We start from the raw sequence: 23056 nt of genomic DNA, 5'->3' as shown, positions 1-23056 counted from the left end.
TTTCTGCTCTTAATTAAGAGCAGAAAAAATTGTAACCCATTGCGCCCATGGTCAACATATTGCGCCAATATTTGTATCCAAATATACTCAAATAACATAATTAATGTAGTCTATGTAGGCGTACAATATAATTGCGACGTAAATTTGCCAAATTACTAATAAATAGAAGGATTTAATCGTGCAGTAGCACATCTGTAGTCAAAATATTGAAGAATACGCGTACGAAAATACTCTCGGGAAACACTGGAGAACTAGTTGCATGGTTTACAGTGATATCAATCATTTCACCCACAATAAAAGATAAATCATACCTTACCTTAATTATCCAGTGACAGAAAACTGTTGGAGTTGGCTTGCACGAATCGCAATAACGTGCGGGATTGAAGCAGATTTCCAGCAAAACATATGCTTCGGGTTGAGCACACAATCCACACGCACCGGTTAACGAGGATTAAAACACTATGTCAATCCTTCCAATACGTATAATAATACAAACAAATATAAAATTAACTACATCAGTAGCCGGAGTTCCTCCTACAGCACGTTCTCGTAGTCTCGAACGAAATGCCGAGCACTGTTAACGAGATTATAACTGTATCACCATGTATCACTCCCACTCACTTCCCTATAGCTATTGCGACAGTGGAGGCGTAGAATTGAGAATTTAATTTTTTTGTTTAAGCAGTAATATTAAAATATTGTTTAAAAAATTAAACTTCGCTTTTACTTTTGCTCTGTGCAAGAACTATTTTTTGTATTTTTCATGTATTGTGAACCATTTTTCCATGTGTATATTTCGCGGATGGAAACTGAATTTTACATATGTAATACGTCTGTATTTCGCGTGCATTTACAAATTAACATAAATATGGCCGCCATACTACCCTTGCTCACATCGACCAGTATATGATATATTTTTAAGCTTTCCGAGTATAAATTCGAATGGATGAATGATCATTAAAATGAGGAAATCTGGCGTTTGCAGTGAACATATAATTTTTGGAAAAAATGTTTATGAACATTTCACACTGCCACGAAAATCCACCTCTCAAAAATTACAGGAAATATACATAATGTATATTTTGTGTAGTTTTGACCACATTTACATATGTATTTCCTCTGTATTCATACATATGTAAAAGTGGTACGTGTTACACGATATTTATATTTGTATTTTTTGTGTATTTTTGACCACATTTACATATGTATGAATACAAAGGAAATACATTCAATAATACATATGTATTACAGATGTAATACATAACAAAAATACATATGTATGTGACCCATGAAAAATACAATATAAATACATATGTATATCCAAATGTGTGTTGTTGGGGTCTTGGCCTTGAGGCAGGCCTGCTCAACTTTGTGCCAATATCCTCATCTTTGCCGCCTCCTCTCTCTCTTTGACTGAATGCAAACATGCCCTCCTTGCCTCAACTCAAAACACGGCAACTCCTCACTCAACTCCATATCGTATATATAGATATTTTCACCTTTATACTTTCCCTCGGAAGTTTTTCCCTGGCCTCCTGTCTTGATTTTTATTCTCCTGGCCCGTATGAACCTTGATCTGGGAAATTGGCTAATGTGTGGGTCAATCTATATCGTTAGATAGCAGTATCTGAATTGCGGAGTACACAGAGTTACTAAACCCCAATGTGTGCACAAGTGACCTTTGCAAATCATGCTTGTCCATTTGGAGATGAGGTTCCCTTGTGGTGTGGTATGTCCAATCCAAATTCATTATAGTTAACGTGTAAAGCATCTAGTCTCCAGAAAAATTGAAAACATTATTTGCAAAGTGTGTGTATTTCTTCAATCTTGAAAGACCCATGCCGGACACACAAGACAGATAAAATCAGTAGTAGTATATTTTTCTTGTTATATTTGCCCTGGTATTCAAGTAAATTTTTAACGGAGACCTTTAAGCAAGTTTGATACCTATGCTGTGGAACCTCAGATGTCGGACAGACCAAATCCAAAGAAAATCCTTTGTACAAGTGAAAGTCTTATTTAATGAAGCCTAGTTTTACCATACTTTCAAGAAAAACTGGCAAACATTGCATTTTAAAATATCTGGGGTTTAGGAGATGATTCTCGGACTAAAAGTTTTTATTTATTTATTGCATTTTAGAACACCTATGTATGCAAAAAATTGTCTTACAAAATATGAAAACTTATAAATATTTTTTCTAAAAAACATAAATTAAAGAAATGCTTTGCAAGCTTCTTTGGCAAAAGTTCAATAAATAAACCTTATCTTGTGCTTTTTGGGTGAAATATGAAAAATATACCAAGAATTCTTAAAAAGCAAAAAGGTGAGGCTGAGTTGCTGAAAATAATCCTTGATTTAAGACTAGGCTTCAAATAAGAATTGAGACAGTTCACTGTATGCCTACTCTATTGGACATTTTCAGGAAGATCGTACAGTTGAGAGTGACTTGCCTTAGAAATGTTTGCTCAGTTGAGGACCTCAAATCCAGAATGTTTGAAAATTCCTCTGGGTAGTGTTTCGACTTGCCACCTCATGGCACCACTCTCCACACCTTGCTCTGGGACGAGTAGGAAGTTAGTACACGCTAAGAACCTAGGCAGGGACATAGGGATCTCAAATATAAGCACAAGAGCCTGAATGCATTTATAAATTAATTGATTAACAAAATATATAAACGCATTTGCTCAGATTTACTGTCACACTAAGGAAGGGATCAATAGACATCGCAACGTCTGCTAGCAACGAATGCTATCAACCAAAGCTATTGAGCATGAAGAAAAAGAGGTATTTATTACGTGTTGTCATCCAGTATAAAGTACATAGAGTTTATGCTGCGGAAGCTATAGTCATTATTTGTTGACTTTTTCGGCAAGTTTTTTGCCTCCTTCAATGTAGTGTACTTGAATCCATCTAAGGCGACGAATGTTCTTCTATGGGTTGTTTGTCAGACAGTCCCTCCACACATTCACATGTAGCTAGACCTCTGCTCCTTTCACACAGCTGAGAGAATTGAGACTGTACATTTGCTATCCATCGGTTGCGTACTTTAGTTGTGAGGTGTACATTGAATACCGTATTTCTCCGAATATAGTCCCCCTCCGAATATAGTCCCCCCCCCCTAATTTTGAGGCTTCAGTTTCGGGAAATGTTAAAAAATGCGTTTGAATATAGTCCCCCCTTTTACTTTTACCACGGGCAGTTTTGGAAAAAAAATGGGGGACTATATTCAGACATATACGGCATTTCACAATTTCTGACTGACGCACAGCAGCATCCACATGTCTGAATGACAGGACAAGCCAATTGCTACGCCAATCGTCCACTTTTTCCACCTGCTGAAGACCAGAAAAACCAGAAACCCTCTGCTCCCTAGCTTTCCCGATTTGAGGTCCTCAACTGCACCAACACCCAGGGTCGGCCACAGGCTTCTTGTGGCCCAGGTTAGAGTTTTTGGTGCGAGGTCCCCCAAAGAGAAACAGCATTTGAACTTCTACTAATCTACATTATCAGCCTCTTTTAACTTTGTGACCCAGGGCAGTCTATTCCCATATGAGTGGCCCTGCTAAAACCTGGCAAATCCTCTTTTGTTGCACAGCTAAAAATTATTCAGCTGAGGTTCTACTGTTCTACTGAGGTCCACCTGGATATGGACTTGATATAAATGAGCATGTCCTCTAATAATTCTTTGAGAAATTTTATTTTTCATACAACAACTTTATTTTACATTTAAATGCATAGTTGCACTAATATCTTTTCATTTCTTTAGCAAATCCAGCCTCCACTGTCACCACACATAACAGATAGATGACTGGGAATGCATTTTTATAGTTCCTATTAAACAGCCAAAAGCAGATGTACAATATATTGTTGTCAATTCACTCCCATGCATACGTAAAATTGGTAAATACTTCAAAAATAAAATTGAGTCAAAAACAAAGGAAAAATGTTGATGTATTCATTGAAACATCCTGCTGATATGCATCAGTTTCATCAAATAGCCACATTATAGACAGCCTAAAAGAAAATAGTTTTTACGAGATGCAAATTAAGAAAATGGAATTCTTTAGTAAATGAGGTGTTTCAATTAGTGAGTGGCCTTGCATGTTTTTGACAAAAAGAATTATATTTTGGCAACAGATAAAAGTTTTCATCATTACGTACATAAAACTGAATTGACAACAAGTAACTTTTTCCATGGCACCATATTTAAAAGTTATCATCCTACAAAACACATATCCTTTCCCTAGTAGCTACAAGAAGCTATAAAAAAATCATTTATATCAGAAATATGGCAAGAAATCAGTTTAGGCATGATACAAAAATGGTACAAGATACAAGCATACCATAAAAATATTGTCAGTAGTGGTCAGGTAGCTCCCTATGTCAAAATATTTTCAAATGTAACAGAAAAGAGATTATTGGACTGAAAAACCATCTTGGCCATTCAAACCAATCAAATTAAAATATTTTTTAATAAAATTGAATACCACAAAAATACAAGTACATCCATGATAATTACAGTAGTTAGTCTCCAAATCTGAATAGAAGACAACCTACAAGGTAAAATAAAATTCTTGAACTGGCAGGGTAAAGCACAAAGCAATTTACCACAAAAACAGGCATACCGACCATCGCTGGTCATTGTTACAGATTTATTGTAGCAATTGATTTAGACCAAAATGCAATTAAGAAATTTCAAATGCAATCAAAGAAGCCAAATGAATGGCTTTTGATCAGTACATCAAGGCAGTATTCACAAAAAAAAAACAGCCGAGTTAAAACCACAGAAGTATTTTCACCACATGTACCCTGCAATATATTTCTGTACCACTATTTATTGTCACAGTCACATTAGAAATAAATTTCAAAACTGTTTATACAATCACAGCCATGCATTCATTCATCCATACATTAGAAGATTTTTTTTCAAATAAGCATATCTAAACAATAACAAGACATGCATAGCTTCGATAAGAAATGCAAATTGCAGATTCACTCCGGACTTGCACTTGTTTTTCTATAACACCGTGAAAGCCATTCATTTTTAAGTCACTACAGCGTTTGACACAACAAAAGGTTAACATTTACACAGCAATCTTACAATTCCTTTGATATACCAATCACCTATGTAAAAAATTACCACAATACTGAAAGAAATGTAAAAAGCGATCATCAATGAATGAGCCACCAACACTCTATCACACTTGAGAGAAACTATGTACAGTCTTTCCTGCATCAAAGCTTCTACGTATTGTCATAATTTTGGAGTTCAGAGATAGACCTAACCTTCTATCATTCTCTGTCTACTGACAGACTGTATGTACACAATTCAACAGTTATTATAAGGTGGTTAAAGATTTCACATTTTTATTATTGACATCAACCTTTTTTTCCTAAATTACTTACTCAAAAAAGACATTTAGTCACATGACTAGCAACCATTAATAATGGTTTAATTGACATGCACCTACGTTTTGTATAAGGAGACCACATGTGTAGCAGTGCGGCTGACTTTTGAAAAACAGATTGGCTAATGGTTGATGCATTAGGAAACTACCTCGGAAATATGTGTATTTACTAATTTAAATTACTAAGAGGATGGGAAGATCAATCTTAAAACAATGGCAAAGAAATAAGATGAACTAAGAGGTTACCAGAGCGCACTTGAAGGCATGAATCAGAACACTAAAAGCTATCAATGAAGAAAATGTCTCTATGAAAGATAGAGTAAATGGCCAACAAGTAGTTTATGCACTAACCAGCATATAAAGATATTTTTCCTATTGCCACACTACTGCTCTAAAGTTTGTAACCCTTTGAATTAAATGGATCAACAAATAGACAAAATGTGTTGGAGAGAAAGTTCGCAAGTCTTTCAACTGAACACCACACAAAATCCTAGAGGTGAAAACGGAAAAGAAACTCACCAGAAATAGTGTTACATATATACATATTCTGATGATCAAATAAAGGTGAAAACCTAAAATAAATTGTTTCCAAATGGGATGGTATCTGGCACCTTTTTTGAATCTACAATTCACGTTGAACCATCAAGAAAAAATCGTTTCCTTCACAATGACAGTAAATGAAGTGCCAAATGCATGCGCTATTGGGGGGGGGGGGGGGAAATCGCAACAAAGTTTGTGCCACCACAATTGGGCTACCTGAAAATGGGCTTTCCATCTAATGGCATAGCCCAAGCAAAGGGGACATTCATGGCTTATAGGCCACCTCTATGCTTGAGAAACATAAGAATAGAGGCCTTCAAGATCTGGTGCTGGAGGAGGATGGTGACGATGATAAAATGGATGGAAAGGATGAGAAGCAAGGAGGTGTATGGAAGAATAGGGTAAGAAAGGACACTCATGAATCACTGTGCGTCAAACAAGAACGCTGTGGATTGGGCATGTTATGCGACACAGCAGTCGTGCGGGAAACGTAATAGAAGGTGAAATGGATGGAAAAACCCACAGAGGAAGACCAAGGGACAAGTAGCGGTAGGGCAGATGAAGAAGTATATGAGGGAAGGGTAGACTCAGGGAAGTGGCATAGGGAGAGATGGAGGATGCATACCAATCTCGCAATATGCACTAAGATGATCTGATGGAATATCACTTCCTGGCCTCCTAATTTTGACGAGAAAAATTCAAACGCCATATCGTCAACATCTTTTCAGCACAAAAGTTGAAGACATAACATGTACCAGCAGCTTGCCTGCCCCGGTATTCCATGCACTGGTCACCAGAATGGTCATACTATCCAAAATGCAACGTTAATGCTTCTTTCTGTCTTGCCAAAAATTTAGCCCCACTTTCTCTTCAGACTGAGCGCCTTATCTTCCAATTGCACAAGGTTCATCGATTCACCCAAGAGTCAACCTTAGACCTTGAAACCCTTACACATCAAACTGAACATTCCAAAGGCATTGAAGAAGCATTATTTTACGGACCACTGTTCTTGTGACCAGTGCGAATAAAGATCAAAGGAGATAAGCTGCTGTTATTGCATCGCCAAATTATGCAGTGAAAAAAAATCACATGAGTTACAATTTTGAATTAAAATTGTAGAAAATCGTGCTATCAACCAGGAAACTTAATTTCTTACAGATCAAAAGTGATGGTAAAAACTTTGTCAGGGTATTTTTTCCCTAGGAGATATGTAAGTCCCCACGATAACTACTCAATAACACTGTGGATTTTAATAGGTTTTTACTTTACTTAATTAAGAGCTCTTTCAAAAAGCAATTTTATTCCTAAATATTTCTCATTGACTCATTTTCACCTCTGATCAAATGACGCTGAATGATAATTGCAGTGATTTTGAGTAAAAATGAATTAAACCCTCCAATATACTTCACATATTCATTCAACACAGACCAACTTCATGGGATATACAGGCAAAATAATAGATGCTCAATTCAACAAAGAATATCAAACTCAAAATTCAAAACTGGTGTCAACCAGTAATGCACTCTATGACAGCAACATCAAAAGTAACAACTCTACATTACATAAACTCCTAAATCTGATTAGTAATGAAAAAAATCCATTACAGAAGGAAAAAAGGAATAGATTTAAAAGCAGTAGAGAGATGTTCCCTTACTCATGGTAGGAAGAAATGGTCCATGAAGCACTCAGAGGACTGTTTATTTTGGTATCAGCCAATCAAAACACAAGGTCTTGCAAGGTTGTAACAAAAAAGCAATCAAATGTTATAATGAAAAGACAAAGAACATATTTAGTTACCATTAGAGACTGAATTTCTTGGCTTTATTTTAATAAGTGCATCACTAGGTACCCATAACCTTTTGTCTGACCTTAGCACCAAGTTATAAGTAAGAGTTTACAAGCACTCATGTTGAGCAATTTGAATTGGTATGGATAGTGCGTTGAAGACTGTTTAGCCTCCCATCCAGCATCAACCGCTCTTAAAGCATGACTTGCCATTCTTTATTCAGTGCTGAGAAACAAAATGCCCTCAGCAAAATGATTTTATTGAAAAAACTATGACTGATTGCCATAATATCACTTGAAAGTCACCAAATAGTCTAAATTCATTGACACAAGGCCATGGGATTTTACATCCAAGCCATGATTTAACTCAAGCTATTTTAGCATATCAGTAGCACATATTTAGAGTTGCAATGCTCGTTCAAATGTAACCAGAACACGAAGTACACTGCATTTGCAAAATTTGGAATGAACCTCTCCCCTCCACAGGAAAGCCACAACAGCAAATCGATCAATGACGCATAGATAAATTAAAAAATGCAAATCATTCAAATTTAATCGACCGTCTCTGGCGTGACTTAATGGGACTGATTCACCATGTACATGATAAGACTGACTTTCTTGTTCCACATAAATAACTTCATTGAAACGACCTGGGTTTTGAAGTACGACTTCAGCTTCTGGTAAATTCTCTACAGTCAGAGTGCATCTAATACACAAGTAGGGAGGAGAGGGGGAGGGAAGCTCACTTCTCCCTCCCACCGTTGCGAAGATTCCTTCACAAGGGTGGGAGGGAGAAGAAAAATTATCACCAGCAAATCATAGCATTTTCAATGCCATATTTACTCGTGAAACATAAGCACATTATTTCCTATAAAGCAGCTGAAAATCCCACCAATTCTCTAACCTAAAAATTCTTCAGTTTTTTTGTCATTTAGCCTGTCTCTGAATCTGGAAAATGGTGTTACTTGCCTGCCGTATGCAGAACGTGTAGGGTGGGGTTAACTTCAAAAGCACATTTCCTCTAGCACCACATACATAAAAGCAAACTTCAAAATAATAAGACCGTTAATGATATGACAGTATTGAAACCATGGTTGGTTTTAATAAATATTCAGCGTGGAACGTAAAAAGTGAATTTCATTTCCCTATACATACATATACTGAATCCACAAATGTAAGTCCAAAACCTTAACAGTGTAATATGTATGTACATGACATCCTAAATTTACGTTATGCAGAGCCATTAATATCGGAGGGACATTGTGTCACCCAAAATGAGATGAAACATGAAATAGAATTGTAGTGGTAATTCACAAAAACATTACTATACATCGCTTATGTTTATTGTTCTGGCCACCAATGTCCACACGAGATTCTGGATATTCATTTACTGTCATCACCTGATTCATTGCTGATTTTTTCTCACAAGCAGCGACCAGATAAAACAATAAATCCTATAAACAATAATTAAGAAAATCAAAATATCACATTTTTAAATGCAAGAGCGTGCATTTTGCTAAATTCTCCCAGAGTTACCACCATGTTTATCAATGGAATAGTTGTCCATGTTAACAATAAAGTAAATATCTCTCACCACTGTGACAGCAATTGAATTGAGACAGACAACATGTAGCCTGGCAACCCTAAGCCGCCGTCGCATGGATTATGTAAAACTCATTTTCTCATATATGTGCGGGCTTTAGTTCACGGCCTACCCTCTATTCCCGATGTCACTACACAATGTGTATTACCAGACACTGTTTCACTAAAAAATTCCGATATTTGGGATGAACACATTTATGAGTTTCTAAATCAAAAAGAAGAGACAAAATCGAGTCACAACACAAAATAATGCTACTTCTTCCACATGTTTTCCGACTACAATCACAAGTTAAGACATAGCAACAGAAATTGATTTTCCTCTACAGGGACCAATATTTTCTAGCTTCAATTCAATAGCAAAGCTATCTACTTAGCTAATTTAAATACAGCACCTGATTAAAAGAAAACATAGAAAGAACATGTCATACTCAAGATTGATTAATACTTAGAGAATGCCACCAAGGGTGATAAGAAAACATACTTTCATATAAAAATATACGCCTCAGCCAAAAGATTCCACAGATAAAACTTGCAATTAACTGTGTTGCATTCAAAATTCAAATTATAGTTTTAGCAAGAGCATGGCCAATAAAATAACTTCACTGACTCCAGAAAAGTAACCACTGTAACAGGAAGACATAGAAACTTGCACATTAATCAATACTCCCAAGAACAGTAAAACTAGATCCTTGAAGCACCTTGAACAACAACACTCTCCTGACCATGATCCGAGTTCTACGAGTAACATTACAAGCACTAGCATGAGTTTTCCGCCAGGAATTCTGAAATAGTCAACACTATACACCAACAACCTCTCTCACAGCCATATACTATAGTTCTCACACATCAAATGTATATATGAGGGTCATTCAATAAGTCCTCGGAAAAAGGCAGAAAAAAAATTAATTTTGGGCCAACTTTGTCATTTTTCAACAGAAAAAAAACTTTTTATTTTGTGTGTTCACCACTTGAAATTCACTTTCATCCATTTTTATAAACATTGAAAGTTTTTTACTTCAATCAAAAACAACAACAAAACTATGCAATGGATACAGCTAAGCTCTAAAAATTGACAAGTTATGCGTGCTGCTCACTGGGGATAATTCATTTATGATACTACAAGAGTAATCTCTCAGAAATTTTAAGGACTTTTTAAATGACACTCATATTGTAAACAATCCGTACACAAAATGTAAATGTTGAATACTGGTAAATGACTCTTATATGACGTCATAGGTGGATCTAAGGAGGGGAGGGGGTACGTGCCCCCCCCCCCCCCCAGACCCCTAAAAATATGCAAGATTTTCAATACGGTCCCACTATCATTGCGTTTGTTTTGTATTACGAGGTACATTTGTGACCCCCCCCCCCCCCCCAGAACAAAATCCCGGATACGGCCTTGCTTGTGCCCCCCCCCCAGAGAGAAATCCTGGATCCGCTCCTGTATGACGTCATCAAACTGGTGTTATTATAAGTTATTCCCTTCATCGTACGTGATCCTTCTATGGATTCAATAATACCTGCGCAACCTGTTCATTCATAAACATATACTCTCTCTAATATATATAGCCATCAAAAACCTCTTATTTCTCTGCCACGGACATAGTCCTCCTGCAAGCAAACAGGAATTCCAGCACCCCTTCAGCCACTTGAAGAGCAATAGAACGACCAAAGGAACATGGAAGGAACGGATTAGCCGCATAGTAATTGAGGCAATTTCCATTTTGGTCTCACTCACGAAAGAAAGCCACAGAGGCATTATATAAACATTAGATGTATAATTGAAGAAGCTTTGCGACCTCCATTTACACAGTGCAATAATAGGACAGGGTCATTTTATACAATGAGGAACTGGAGTGCTAACTCCCTGTAAGCTGCCTATCTACCACACTCCCATTCAATAACTCTTTAAGTCTACAACCATTATTGTCACATTTAGGCATGCTGGATGCCAGAAACTGGAAGTACTCAGCGTCACCCACCACTTCCTTAAAACAGAATTTTTGGAAATAAACTCGTGAAAGATAACAACAGACGTAAAAAATTCTTTCACAATAAACTCAATTTAGAAGTCATCAGCACACCCTCATATATTACATAAACATACATGTGGGATAAGTTTCAAGCTAAGTAAAGAGTATTTCATGATATTCCTTCAATAACTACACAGTTTGAAATACTTTTTGCCAATAAATACGTTCTATGGAACAGCAAAAAATCTTGACAGCATTTCACACATTGGCTCCACCCATACAAAATACTGGAATAAAACGTAAAAATAGCTACATAGGAACATGATTTTCTAAAATTCCAAATTAAAGGATATGTAATACATGGATCTTATCTGAGGGCGGCAAGATGAAAAGAAATTTTTATTCCCTTCAGCGAGCATAAAAGCTCAGGAAAATATAATATCACTTAAGTACATTTAACCAAAACAAAAATAAATTTCTATAATTGTGAGAAAATAAAAATAAAAAATAAACAACAAGTCCCTGGCAAGAATAAATAGGAAATCGTCAAAAGTGCATTCAAAGGCCTCGTCACGAAAATAAAGACAACAATCGCAGCTGCGCTCATTAATTATGCGATGCCCTCTTTCCACTCATGTAGCCCACCCAGCGCTCGGCAGTCTTTGAGAGAATCGGGTCGGGGTCGATGGTGGCCAGCAAGAGCAGCTGGTTGACGTGTGTTGCGTGGTAGTCCCAACGTGCAAGGTTGGGTGCCTGCCCCACTGTGAAGTGGCGCAAGTCATACACCGACCCAGAACCTGTGTCGAAGAGCATTAGAAGGGCTTTGAGGGATGCCATACCCTGAGACCACAGCTTGCCAGCCTCTTCGGCTCCTGCGCTTCCCGGGGGGGCGACCGTCTTCAAGTCATAAAGACCCAGGAGGGCGTAGATGAAGCCGTTCAAAACAAATGAAGGCGGCTGCGTGGGATACTCTTCGTACCACGGATGAATGCCCATGAATTTGGCCAGGACTCCACCGTGCTCGCTCAGAGTGTGAAATGGTCCCAGGCCCCTCAGAGCCGCCTGGTGAGAGAGTAAAACAGTCACTGGAAAGATCTTAGGATATCAAGCATAAGCATCAGCAAATGGCAGACTCAATTCATCAATTCTTGACCCAGAAGCTGAATCAAGGCCTTCAAAATGTGCAAAATTTTATTATGTAAGAGCCACAAATTTTGCAGCAAATCTACTAGAGTCCAGAGTTGATGCTGATGTGATAACATAGCTGAGCCCTTAAAGAGGCATTAACGCTCGCATGCCTGCTGCTGAACAAAGGCCCAGTGCAAGAACCCGAGAGGTTTGGAGTCGCTTGTACTCCCCAGGGAAGGAGATGGACTGCATTTCTCAAGTTCAGAAGCAAATATGCGATCACAAATTTTGTCAGGTCACAACCCTATAAACCGTCTTCCAAATACTGAAAAAATTAAATGCATTTCACAATCCCCGGATCCAGTTCTATTTCACTTAATGAGTATTATTCCTACCTATTATATCCTCAATAATAATATTGTGATATAATTATATAATAATATCGCCACATTAAAGCGAGTATGGGCTATTGCGAGACCCCGCCATTATGATAGAAGCATCGTCAATTGACCCTATGATTAGCATATTAAAAAATTTGTTTTTACGAGGCCCTTTTGATGTTGACACTCGCCATAGTGAGAGTTTCCATCGCCGAAAAACCTTCACCAAGAGTCCCTAATCTCTATCATTGCTGGCTATCAGTTAGAAATGAAGTTAACATGGAGTGCTTAGTCTCAAATTCACGTGGTAAATTGTCGTTCGATAAGTAAGTAGTTCATTTTGGTGAAAATATTGTGGCATTAACATTTGCAAATGCTCAATCCTCTTTTGTTCCTCCGGGGGGAGAAAGCAATCGACAGCATACCTGCACGTCCGTGAGTTACATGAAAAGTGTGCATTTGAAGGTAGACACGATCATGGCCAAAAAACATAGAACACTTCTAAGCCAGAAAATGAAATAATAGAGCAATACGAGAGTGAAGTATTTAATTTATCTTCCTCTTCACAATTAAAAAAAAAACAAAGAGAAGATTAGGTCTGCCACGCAGGAATGCAGAACATGAAGAGTTAGAAGCTTAGTTTAGCTTTTTCCGGGTGGTTTTGCCAACTTCAGTCTGCGGGAATTAAACTGAGGAAGGGCATATGGCAGAGTATTTCAGTGATGGATTGAGAATTGACAACTTCAAGTGTTGAGTAGGTTGGTTATACTAATTTAAAGCACGAAAGCGTTATCTCCCTTCATAATAGCTGGTGATGCCTGTGGTGTAAATCTGAAGCCATGGAAGAAAAGACTCTGATCCTAGCGGTATATCTTAAGACGTATTCCCCGTGTGATATAACGCAGACAAAACAGAAATCTTTTATGACCTACTCCCAGACAAAACCCTTGCAGTATGGGGTGTTTCTTGCTATGATGCTTCTAGAGGCAGGTAATGTGCTGTTAGCGTGACATTTGTGAAAAGGTGATGCTGTGCTTTAAGTTTATTTAATTAAAAAATTCTGCATTCTTTTTTATGTTTTGCAGTCATTATTGAGAATGTTAAATCAATAAATTCATACTTGTAAGTTTCATTGGCCTTCGTTTATTTCAGCAACATGGGGTCTCATTTTGTCGAGGTTGCACTGCACATTTCACTATGCTAAGTCGATTCCATGAAGTCACGCCAGAGACAATGAATTATATTGGCAGTATATGCATATCTGAGTTCCTTTGAGGGTTCAAATCATTGCTACATTAGGCAAAATGGGCATGCAAGTGTTTACAACTCTTCAAGAGGACGGGGCACTCGGGGATGTAGTCACATTGTCATCATCTTAGGGCTAAGAAAATCTTCCGCTGTAAAACTCCAGTGTGAAACTTTTTTTAACAAAAGTTGCATAAATACACCTCAAGTACCATTACAATTAAATCCAATTGTAGCAGTTTACATAATTCATCTCTAAAAGGTGATTACATAATTCACGATATAAAGAGAGATCTCCAAAAAAAGTTTTGTAACTTTAAGGAAAGGATGTGTCCACTTCTAGGAAATATCCAAATTCTAACCTCCAAATATCGAGGATCAGAAGCACCGGAATGGTGGTGGGCCCTCGCAAGGACTGAAGCGGCATGACCTTGAGCCATTGCCGAATACCAGTCGGGAACAAGGTCAGCTGCCTTGGCAGTGGCGCCACGTCTGCGAACGGGAACGGGCCAGCCGCCACCAATGTCTTGCCTCGACACAAACCATCGGGCAGCATCATAGAATTGAGCCATGTGCTCACTCGAAGAGAGAGTGAGGTTGTCCAGGAACCCAGATCCCCTGATTGTGAATCCAGTCACTTTAATCTTGGATCTTGAGAGAGGCCGTCTCTTGCGACCCATGTGCAGAAAGCCCTTCTGCAAATCCACAAGCAGGTCTCGGGTGAGGTGCCTCCACTCGCCCCGACAACCCATTCCGTGATACACGTGACGATCCTGCAAGAGAAGATACATTGCCCGAGTAGCCTCATTTCGCTTTTTTACTCACTAAATGTTTAAGAATTAAAACAAATAAATAGAGATCATTTCACCGCCAAAGTATGCCAATGGATCACTCAGGAAATAAAAAGGGATCATTGACTTGGGACTTGACAATTTTGAATAATAACCATTTCTCTATACACAGAGTCCAATGCAACTTTTACTGGAAAACTTAGAGCAATGTTAGTTTCAAAGTGCTGGTCTAGCCACAGATGCTAGTCTTGTGGATTCTAAATGTTCTGGTTTCCTGGCTGTTTGTCCAATAAGTCAGATGATAGTTTGACCTAAATGACAGAAGCACATTTAAAGTTGGAAGAGAAATTTCACTCCTGAACAAATCTCAACTTGCAGCAGCTCGGGAAACAAAATATAGTGGACAATTATTGATTAAATTATTCATTCCACAATATCTCCACAAAATTTATTTCTGCAAGACACGTCTCCTTACAACATTCTCAAGTACCAAAACATAACTATTGTAGAAATATTGCACAATGCCTAATTTATTCGATGCTAATAATAATGAATGTTTACATAGAGAAAGCCATCAACGAAATCAAGCAGAAAGCTTCGGGTGTCAATATCCACGGAGAAAAAATTAGTATGCTGCAATTTGCTAATGACATAGCAGTCATAGCCGAGACAGAGAAGGATTTAAGGAAGACGTTGACAAAGATGGAAAGGACAATGGCCAGATATCAGCTGAAAATCAACAAAAAGAAGACTAAGATATTAGTTTGCAGCAAAAGAGAGGAGGCTAAAACAAACATCAACCTAGGAAAGCATAAGCTTGAAGAGGTGAACGAGTTCTCTTACCTGCGAATTACCAGCGATGGACGGAGCAAGAAAGAAATACCGTATAAGCGCGTGTAAGAGGCGCACCTTTTTTCCTAGAAATTGCAGCCGAAAATGAGGGTGCGCCTCTTACACAAACTTCTTATCTTCCCCCCCCTCCCCTTCACCGGTCGCAAGTCTAAGGGGAACTGAGTGGCCTTGGTTTTCAGTGTGAGTCAGTCATCTGTAATCCTCGGTCAAAAACAAGCGGCAGGCAGGGGAGTTTCTCCCTTAGTGACGTATTTTCAAAATGCTCCTGTTTGCTTTTCTTGTAAGCATCGCGCCGTTACGTCTGTACCCAAGAGGCGAACATGGAAGATCGCGCAGGGTTTTTCGCTCCAGAGGGCGCGCTAAATTTACTGCCACGATTGGGCATCTCGCGGCATTTATACTGCATATAGTAATCGGTTATCAAAAGTAAAGAAACGCGTATTTTTGAAGGACATACCTAGTTAATAGTCAATATCTGTCTTGCCGAGTAATTTCCATTACGCTGAGGACCTGATTTTCCAAAAATCATCTTCAGACGCTAATATGAGGATTATTGCAACTGAAAATTATATTGGTGTCAAAACCTGCGCTTTAAAAAATTCGAACGAGTGTGTTCATTGTTGGACTAAATTGTGGATGGAAGAAATCAGAAATACTTATAAGTGAAGAGCGCGGGAGGAGAGGTCGAGGGGAAGGAGCGCGATCCCTCCGTCTTCGAAGCAAGCAACGAAATATGGAGGGGAAGGAGCGCGCTCCCTCCCCTCCGTATTTCAAGCTACGAGGCTATGAGCGAAGGAGCACGGGAAGAACACGTCCGATCTCGCATGTGACGTCGTTGCCTTCAAAGCGCAGGGGCGAAGGCGCAGCAATGTGATGTATGCAGTTTGCGTTGCCTAAAGTTTCCAGTCCGTCTCGTCTTGTTTGAATGCGCTTATGCAACGCTTGTTTCATCCGAAATTGTCCTGTTTGGACTATTTTGAATATTAGTAGCCTTGTTTTAACCATAAATCTTTGTGTCAAACAATTAGAGCTTAAAAAACTTAAATTCTGTCAGATATGCATCGCATTAGATCTCTTTCTTTTTTTGAACCTGGTGCGTGTCATACAATTATTGAAAGCTACCGAGATATCTTCGGGCTCAGTAGATGACTCACCTAGCATTTGGCCTACAGAAACTGGGAGATCGATCAAGGTCAGTTGGTGAGACGGGGTAGGGATGAAACACGTTTCCATTGTTCCCCTGTAACTTGATGTTTTCCTATTTTCCTGTGGGGTCTCAGAAAGGAAAAAAAAACGGCAGAGGCATTGGCTGATGGAGGGCCGAGTGTGGTTCCGTTAAATCTACGACGTGGTTAGTATCCTACGGCGCTGAGATTGCCCCGATTGTTGTCCAAGCTCTTGGGAAGGTTCATGCTATGTGCTTGTCGTGTTTTGCCTTAAAATTTTCCACGGCTGCAATTCTATTGCAATACTCCTGCGAGAGCATTTAAACAAAATTGTTCGTGAATAGGACAAGCATCGTAGAGCAATGGCGTATGCGAAGAGAGGATCGGAACTCTTTCTACTCCCTCTTATGCCGCTATTACCGCTAATTAATATTGAAAGAGAAAAGTTCAATAACTGTCGAAATTCCAGGCGAACGTCTGCAACACTGCGCGATAGTATTAAAAAAATACCGCAAATTTTTTTTCTTCATAGCGCCGATCCTCAAAATAGGGGTGCGCCTCTTACACACGCTTATACGGTACACAGTAGAATAGCGCAGGCGAAGAGGGCTTTCTACAAAAAGAAGAATCTTCTTACAGCTGAAAATACCAGCATAGAAGTAAGGAAACAATTCATCAGATGCTACATATGGAGTATGTTTCTCTATGGAAGCGAGGCTTGGACGTTGACAGCAGCAGAGAAGTCAAGAGAGGAAGCATTCGAAATGTGGTGCTACCGAAGAATGATGAAGATAAAATGGATTGACTGTGTGAGTAACCAGGAAGTGCTAAGGAGAGTGGGAGAAAAGAGAAGCCTCCTAAAAACATTAAGCAGAAGAAGGGACAACTTAGTTGGCCACATTATGAGGCACGATGGTCTGATGAAGACAATCGTTGAAGGACAAGTGGAAGGGAAAAAGGGCAAGGGACGGCCCCGAATGAGTTATATAGGACAGGTTATAAAGGATGTAAAAGAGAATAAATATGTAGCTATGAAGAGATTAGCGGATAGGAGAGAGAAATGGAGAGCTGCGTCAAACCAATCTTAGGATTGTTGACTAATGATGATGATGAATAATAATGACCACATCACGTCACTAATAATACAGGGTATAGTGGACAAACATAAAAAATGGAATTTTTAAAGCACAACATGAAACAAGTGACTTCTTATGCAGTGACTCACGCAAAGACAAAGTATTTGCATCAAATTAACATAATCCCAGCTAAGCCAAATGATTTTTTCATGACAAATGTGTCCTTCGTGTGAACAGAATTTCCATAATAGCAGGTAACGTACTCCATGGTTGAGTTACTGCATTAATGCATGAGTTAAGCAAGGGGACTGTGTCACAATTAGTTCAATACTCAATCCCTAATCTTGATCACATTCATAAAATACCAACCTCAGCAGAAATGAGTAGGTCTGAGCAAATGTAATGCAGGTGAAAAACTTCTCTCTTCTCTCTACTTTGAAGGGTAACTGTAAAGCTGCCATTGCCTTTCATTTTCAGATCGAGACTGAGAACAAAATCCAAAACATGATCCAATTTAAGGCTTACACCTGATGGTGATACAGCTTCTGTAATGAGTAAGCAATTATTTAAAGTAACGTGAAATAAAATGTGTCACAATTTGGTTCATTACACAATTTTCTGCCCGGAAATATATTTTCTACTCTTCTATTGTCCAATCTTAATTTCTAAAATTTTGCACATAAATGTATCAACTTTTCAGAAAAGAACAATACAGACAGGTTTTCTTTTTTGATTTCAGCAAATCACAGAAATATTGCACAAAAAAGAGTGTGTTTTAAAAAGAAACAAATACTGCGAATTTAAAAATATTTTAGCCTTTCAAAAAGAATTTTCACTTACCAGCAGAGTTGAACTTCAACACATAGGAATCAAGAGATGGATCCAGGACACGAGAGAAAGATGAAGAATGCTGCGTTTGCCACTGAGCCAACACTCGATTGCCATCCTCCAAAGTCATTCTCCTCGGCTCCGGTTCTGTCAAGTTCTTACTGTAATGAGCCAACCCAAATTGCGCTATCTGTGTTGGATAATAATAGCCTTGACTTTCCCACTGCGTTGACACAGGCACACCTGTCAGATAATAAACATTCATGAAACATCATGTTAGGTACTACACGGCACTGACATAGTTATTTCAATGGTCAGGATAAAAAGACCTCTCATCTGCAAACAAACAATTAGTCCAGCATCTTTAGTTAATTTTTTCTTTGGCAAAACTTATGGCATGAATCAACAATTGACATTAAGGAAGGATCAGGTATAAAGGAAGGCAATTGAGGATATCAACGCAAATAACTCCAGAAATATAAAACAACTTTAGAAATAAATTGATGCATTTGCTCACTCACAGTAAGTTTCACCCTGAGCAGATATGCCCCTTGGAGCACACTGCCAAGGTGAGCCAGCACGCGTGAGCATTGTGACTTAAATTAAATATTTTTTTCTATTGACACAGGTGGCTGGTCACTGCCACTCACAAAGGTAAGAGGAAAGGGATGATAGATGCTACAATGCACAAGAGCAATCTCCTCAATCCAGGAGTTTCAATTGCAATGCAGGCCTTCACGAAGGAGCACAGGGAAAAATTTAAGCCTGATGACCACCCTGTCCAGAGGCAGGATCTGCGTAGGCCTCGACCATGCACACGCTCAGGTTTCTCCTACGGCACAGATCGCACTCATGCCAAGGAAAATATACCAACAATGCAAAACAAAAACCACACTCACCCACCAACTCACAGACTTGCTCCAAGGGACAAAGTTCTGCATAAGCCTTAATTTACTGTTCAACGTAAAACACTCTGAAAATCAAGACTCTGCTGGAGACCTTCCAAAAAACAAATTAAGGAGGCCGTGACATCACCAAGAATTTTCTAGGGATCAAAGAGGAGCCCAAGGCAAATAGGTCCAGTCCTCTGACCTCGATGGAACAACAATAGTATGTACATAGTTTAAAGTATACCGGGACTAGCTGCGGTGATAACTTTTACGGGAGTCACCCGCAATGCACAATCGTGCGAAAGATCCACGGAAAAAAAATCATTCGCCTTGACCGGGATTCGAACCCGGATCCCCCGATTTCCAGTCGAGTGCTTTAGCCAGTTAAGCTACCGAGGCGTCATTCTTCCCCGTGGATATTTTCGGACACTACCGGACATCCGTAGTGTGAAGAATGACACCTCGGTAGCTTAACTGGCTAAAGCACTCGACTGGAAATCGGGGAATCCGGGTTCGAATCCCGGTCAAGGCGAATGATTTTTTCTCTGTGGATCTTTCGCACCAAAGTATGTACATACATGAAAAAGGTAGAAAGTGATCTAACTCTTTGTGATCGGGAAGTGGAAGAAAGTAATTTACATAAACCTGTTATGTATACATATGATTCATTTTGTGAATTATGCTTGAGAGGTAAGCAGAAATTTGTTCCTTGGTATACAAAGTAAACTCCCAAAGACTATCCAGCATATTGATGGGGAGAGGCGGCACGAATAGTTGGAAAACATGGGTAATCCAAACTTTCACTGTAATTTCTTGTTATGTTCATGATTTACATAAATCAAAAAATATATATTATTATTTATGCACATTGTCTGATATTTTAGAGTGCTTCCCGGACTCATTGATAGCTTTCTTCACCCAACCACAATCTTTTTAGCCGTGATAATGAGATTATATTCATATTCCCCCTGCTACATATAATCCAGCAAACTGCTTATGCAGGCAGGCAATAGACTCGTGCAATCTCTGCTTCCTTCGCCCCTGCTTCAACTTCCCCTGTTGCCTTCCTTCCCAGTTTAACCTTGACTACTCGTGGGGTAAATATGCCTGAAAGTGACGAAATCTCTGGTTCCCATGGGCTGTACATATTCAACTGTACACGAGGTCACAGCATTAATTGCACATTTGCAATATGAAAAATACATTTAAAGATCGTACATAACATTTTCTTACTTTACGAGTGGTTAAAAGGTAAGTCGTACACTTCCCTGTCGTGCAAGCTCTGAATAGAATTAATGAAAGCCTCTTTCCTCTTCTTTCTAACGCCCTCACCACTGGAAAAATCTTCACTTATTGCCCATCCTTAAGCCTTCACGACGGCCACAAAATTTGCCTTTCATCCTTAAAACCACCAAACCAACACTTTAGCTAGCCCATGCGTAGGACCCCATTGCAAAACCTGTGCGATCCTCATTACCCAATCACTTCCCAGGAAACATAAAAGTTTCGGCACATATATTTGCCAAGATTAGTGCTCACTCTAACCTTTCCGTAACCTCCAAAAAGAAACACAATAATTAATAATTCAAGAGGTTGATAAGTAAAATTATGACTGTGCTGGAATAAAAGCAGTATGTATCTCTACATCTAAGTACAAGAGGGATGAGGTCCCACAAAAAATGTGGAAGTGGTAGTAACCTCTGGAGTTGAAAAAATGATTCTGAGGTTCCTATAGTTTCTCATCCTCCTTTGTTGTTTACTTACCGTCAATAGCACTCACACACTTCACACGATCACGTACTTCTACATTGTAGTTCTCAAAATACATAAATACTCCTCTGGGATCATATTTGCCCTTGGGTATGTACACTTTTGAGTAGCTATGCGACCACTCAAATCTTTCATAACCATCATATGTTGCAAGCTTTCCATAAACCTGAAATTTACGACAGCGCCGTTAATTATTTATTTGCTCAGTACTAAAAACAGATGTTTAAGAAAACTATAGGATAAATCAGAAGAAAAAACTTTCAAGCGCGTGCTCAGGATAATTATACCTCGAAATATTTATGCAAAAATGAGAACGGCACATATATTTCTTCCCCTTCTTTCCGGCAATTTACACTATATTCCCCATTGATATGACAATCAATTTCTTCATAGCCTTGTAAATCATTATTCCCTCGATCAGCGGGCTCTCCAACATAAGAGTCATCTTGCTCCTGCAACCTCTGCAATTAAGTAATGGAAGAAATTAAAGTTGGTCCTTCATGAGACGTTAACGAAATATTCCGTTAATTAGTTAAATTACCTGTAAACTATGACTCTTTTTTCCATTCCAGCCTTGAGAATATAAATGTTTTCCAATGAGAGGATCGCCACATTTTGCCCACAGCGACAGTGTTATTAAAATTACGATGGCACATAATACGAGTAATAAAACTTTCAAATTTAAGCGCATCATTTTACGTTCCTACGGGTAAAAACAAAGAAAAAATTACCAATGCATCCGATATATTAAAGAAAAGCGAATAAATACGCTCTTATATCGGAAATCCATAACACATGATTCACAAACCTCAGTAAAAACTTACCAGATTATTCCAACTTTACAGAACTGGGTGAGGCCCGTGCGATTTCTGAGGCCGTACACCGATGTATCGTGTAGCTTCATTACCTCCACGAGGATTACCTTTGGCACTCATGCAATCCATTCAAAATTCATTTAAAAGCACACAGTTTACCTCAAGATATTACACTGAAGAACCAATGTGAATATCAAAATTGAGTAAATCGAGGAATCTAAACATCACAAACACACATACGTTTACAATTGATCAGCCAGACATTATCTGCTCTCACTTGTTTGTTGTAAGCGCAGGCATCGTACTTTTAAAACGTTTCGAGCGCACCCAGCGCAAATTTTCCCGCGGTTTTCACTGTATCGGAAAGTTTGCGAGTGTCTCAATTATCAGGATGTCGGTGAGTTCAACTTTAATGTTTATTCTCAATGTTTATGTATTCAAGCCTTTAAATCGATATCATGCGCTCAAATAATTTTTTTCCGTCTCTTGCCCGTGGAAAATAATTAATTGCCAAGATATTACGAGCATATTAGGTAGAATATTCAGGCCATATTCTCAACGGTAATGGTGTTATTATTTCATGCATGTAAAGTTTGTTTAGCAGACGCTACAAGTGAGAATGTGTTTTTGCTTTCTTCTTTACGATTGTTTCTGTTATCCGCTATGTAGTTGTCTTATTGTTGTTACGTTCACTCGCTCGAAGTTAAGAAAATTGAAGGCATACAAAGGGATTCAGTCGAGGGTATGAGATATCATGGCCACCTGTGGTTACCACGCTATCCATATTTCTGGTCCGAGAGTGCCCT

At 38.7% G+C, this 23056-nt stretch overlaps 2 protein-coding genes across 2 annotated transcripts in view; one reads left to right on the top strand and one right to left on the bottom strand.

Moving 5' to 3' along the window:
- Nucleotides 1-10731: 10731 nt before the first annotated feature.
- On the bottom strand, nt 10732-22499 carry LOC124158479 (D-glucuronyl C5-epimerase B). Its single transcript, XM_046533602.1, has 8 exons — nt 22260-22499; nt 21977-22138; nt 21723-21896; nt 21430-21601; nt 18788-19018; nt 18317-18492; nt 14425-14835; nt 10732-12371 (listed from the first exon to the last, which is right to left on the bottom strand). The coding sequence occupies exons 2-8, from the start codon at nt 22127-22129 to the stop codon at nt 11916-11918; spliced, it is 1773 nt and encodes a 590-aa protein (XP_046389558.1). The 5' UTR covers nt 22130-22138; nt 22260-22499; the 3' UTR covers nt 10732-11915.
- A 71-nt stretch (nt 22500-22570) lies between these two features.
- The window catches only part of LOC124158478 (DNA replication licensing factor Mcm2), a 43854-nt gene continuing 43368 nt past the window's right edge, over nt 22571-23056 (top strand). The window contains exon 1 of the mRNA XM_046533601.1: nt 22571-22647. Within this exon, the coding sequence (XP_046389557.1) occupies nt 22642-22647 (6 nt within the window). The 5' untranslated portion in view covers nt 22571-22641. The remainder of the gene's footprint in view (nt 22648-23056) is intronic.

The sequence above is a fragment of the Ischnura elegans genome, chromosome 5 (genome assembly GCF_921293095.1).
Source record: "Ischnura elegans chromosome 5, ioIscEleg1.1, whole genome shotgun sequence".
Classification (NCBI taxonomy): Eukaryota; Metazoa; Arthropoda; class Insecta; order Odonata; family Coenagrionidae; genus Ischnura; species Ischnura elegans.
This window is presented reverse-complemented; position numbering and strand designations above follow the sequence as displayed.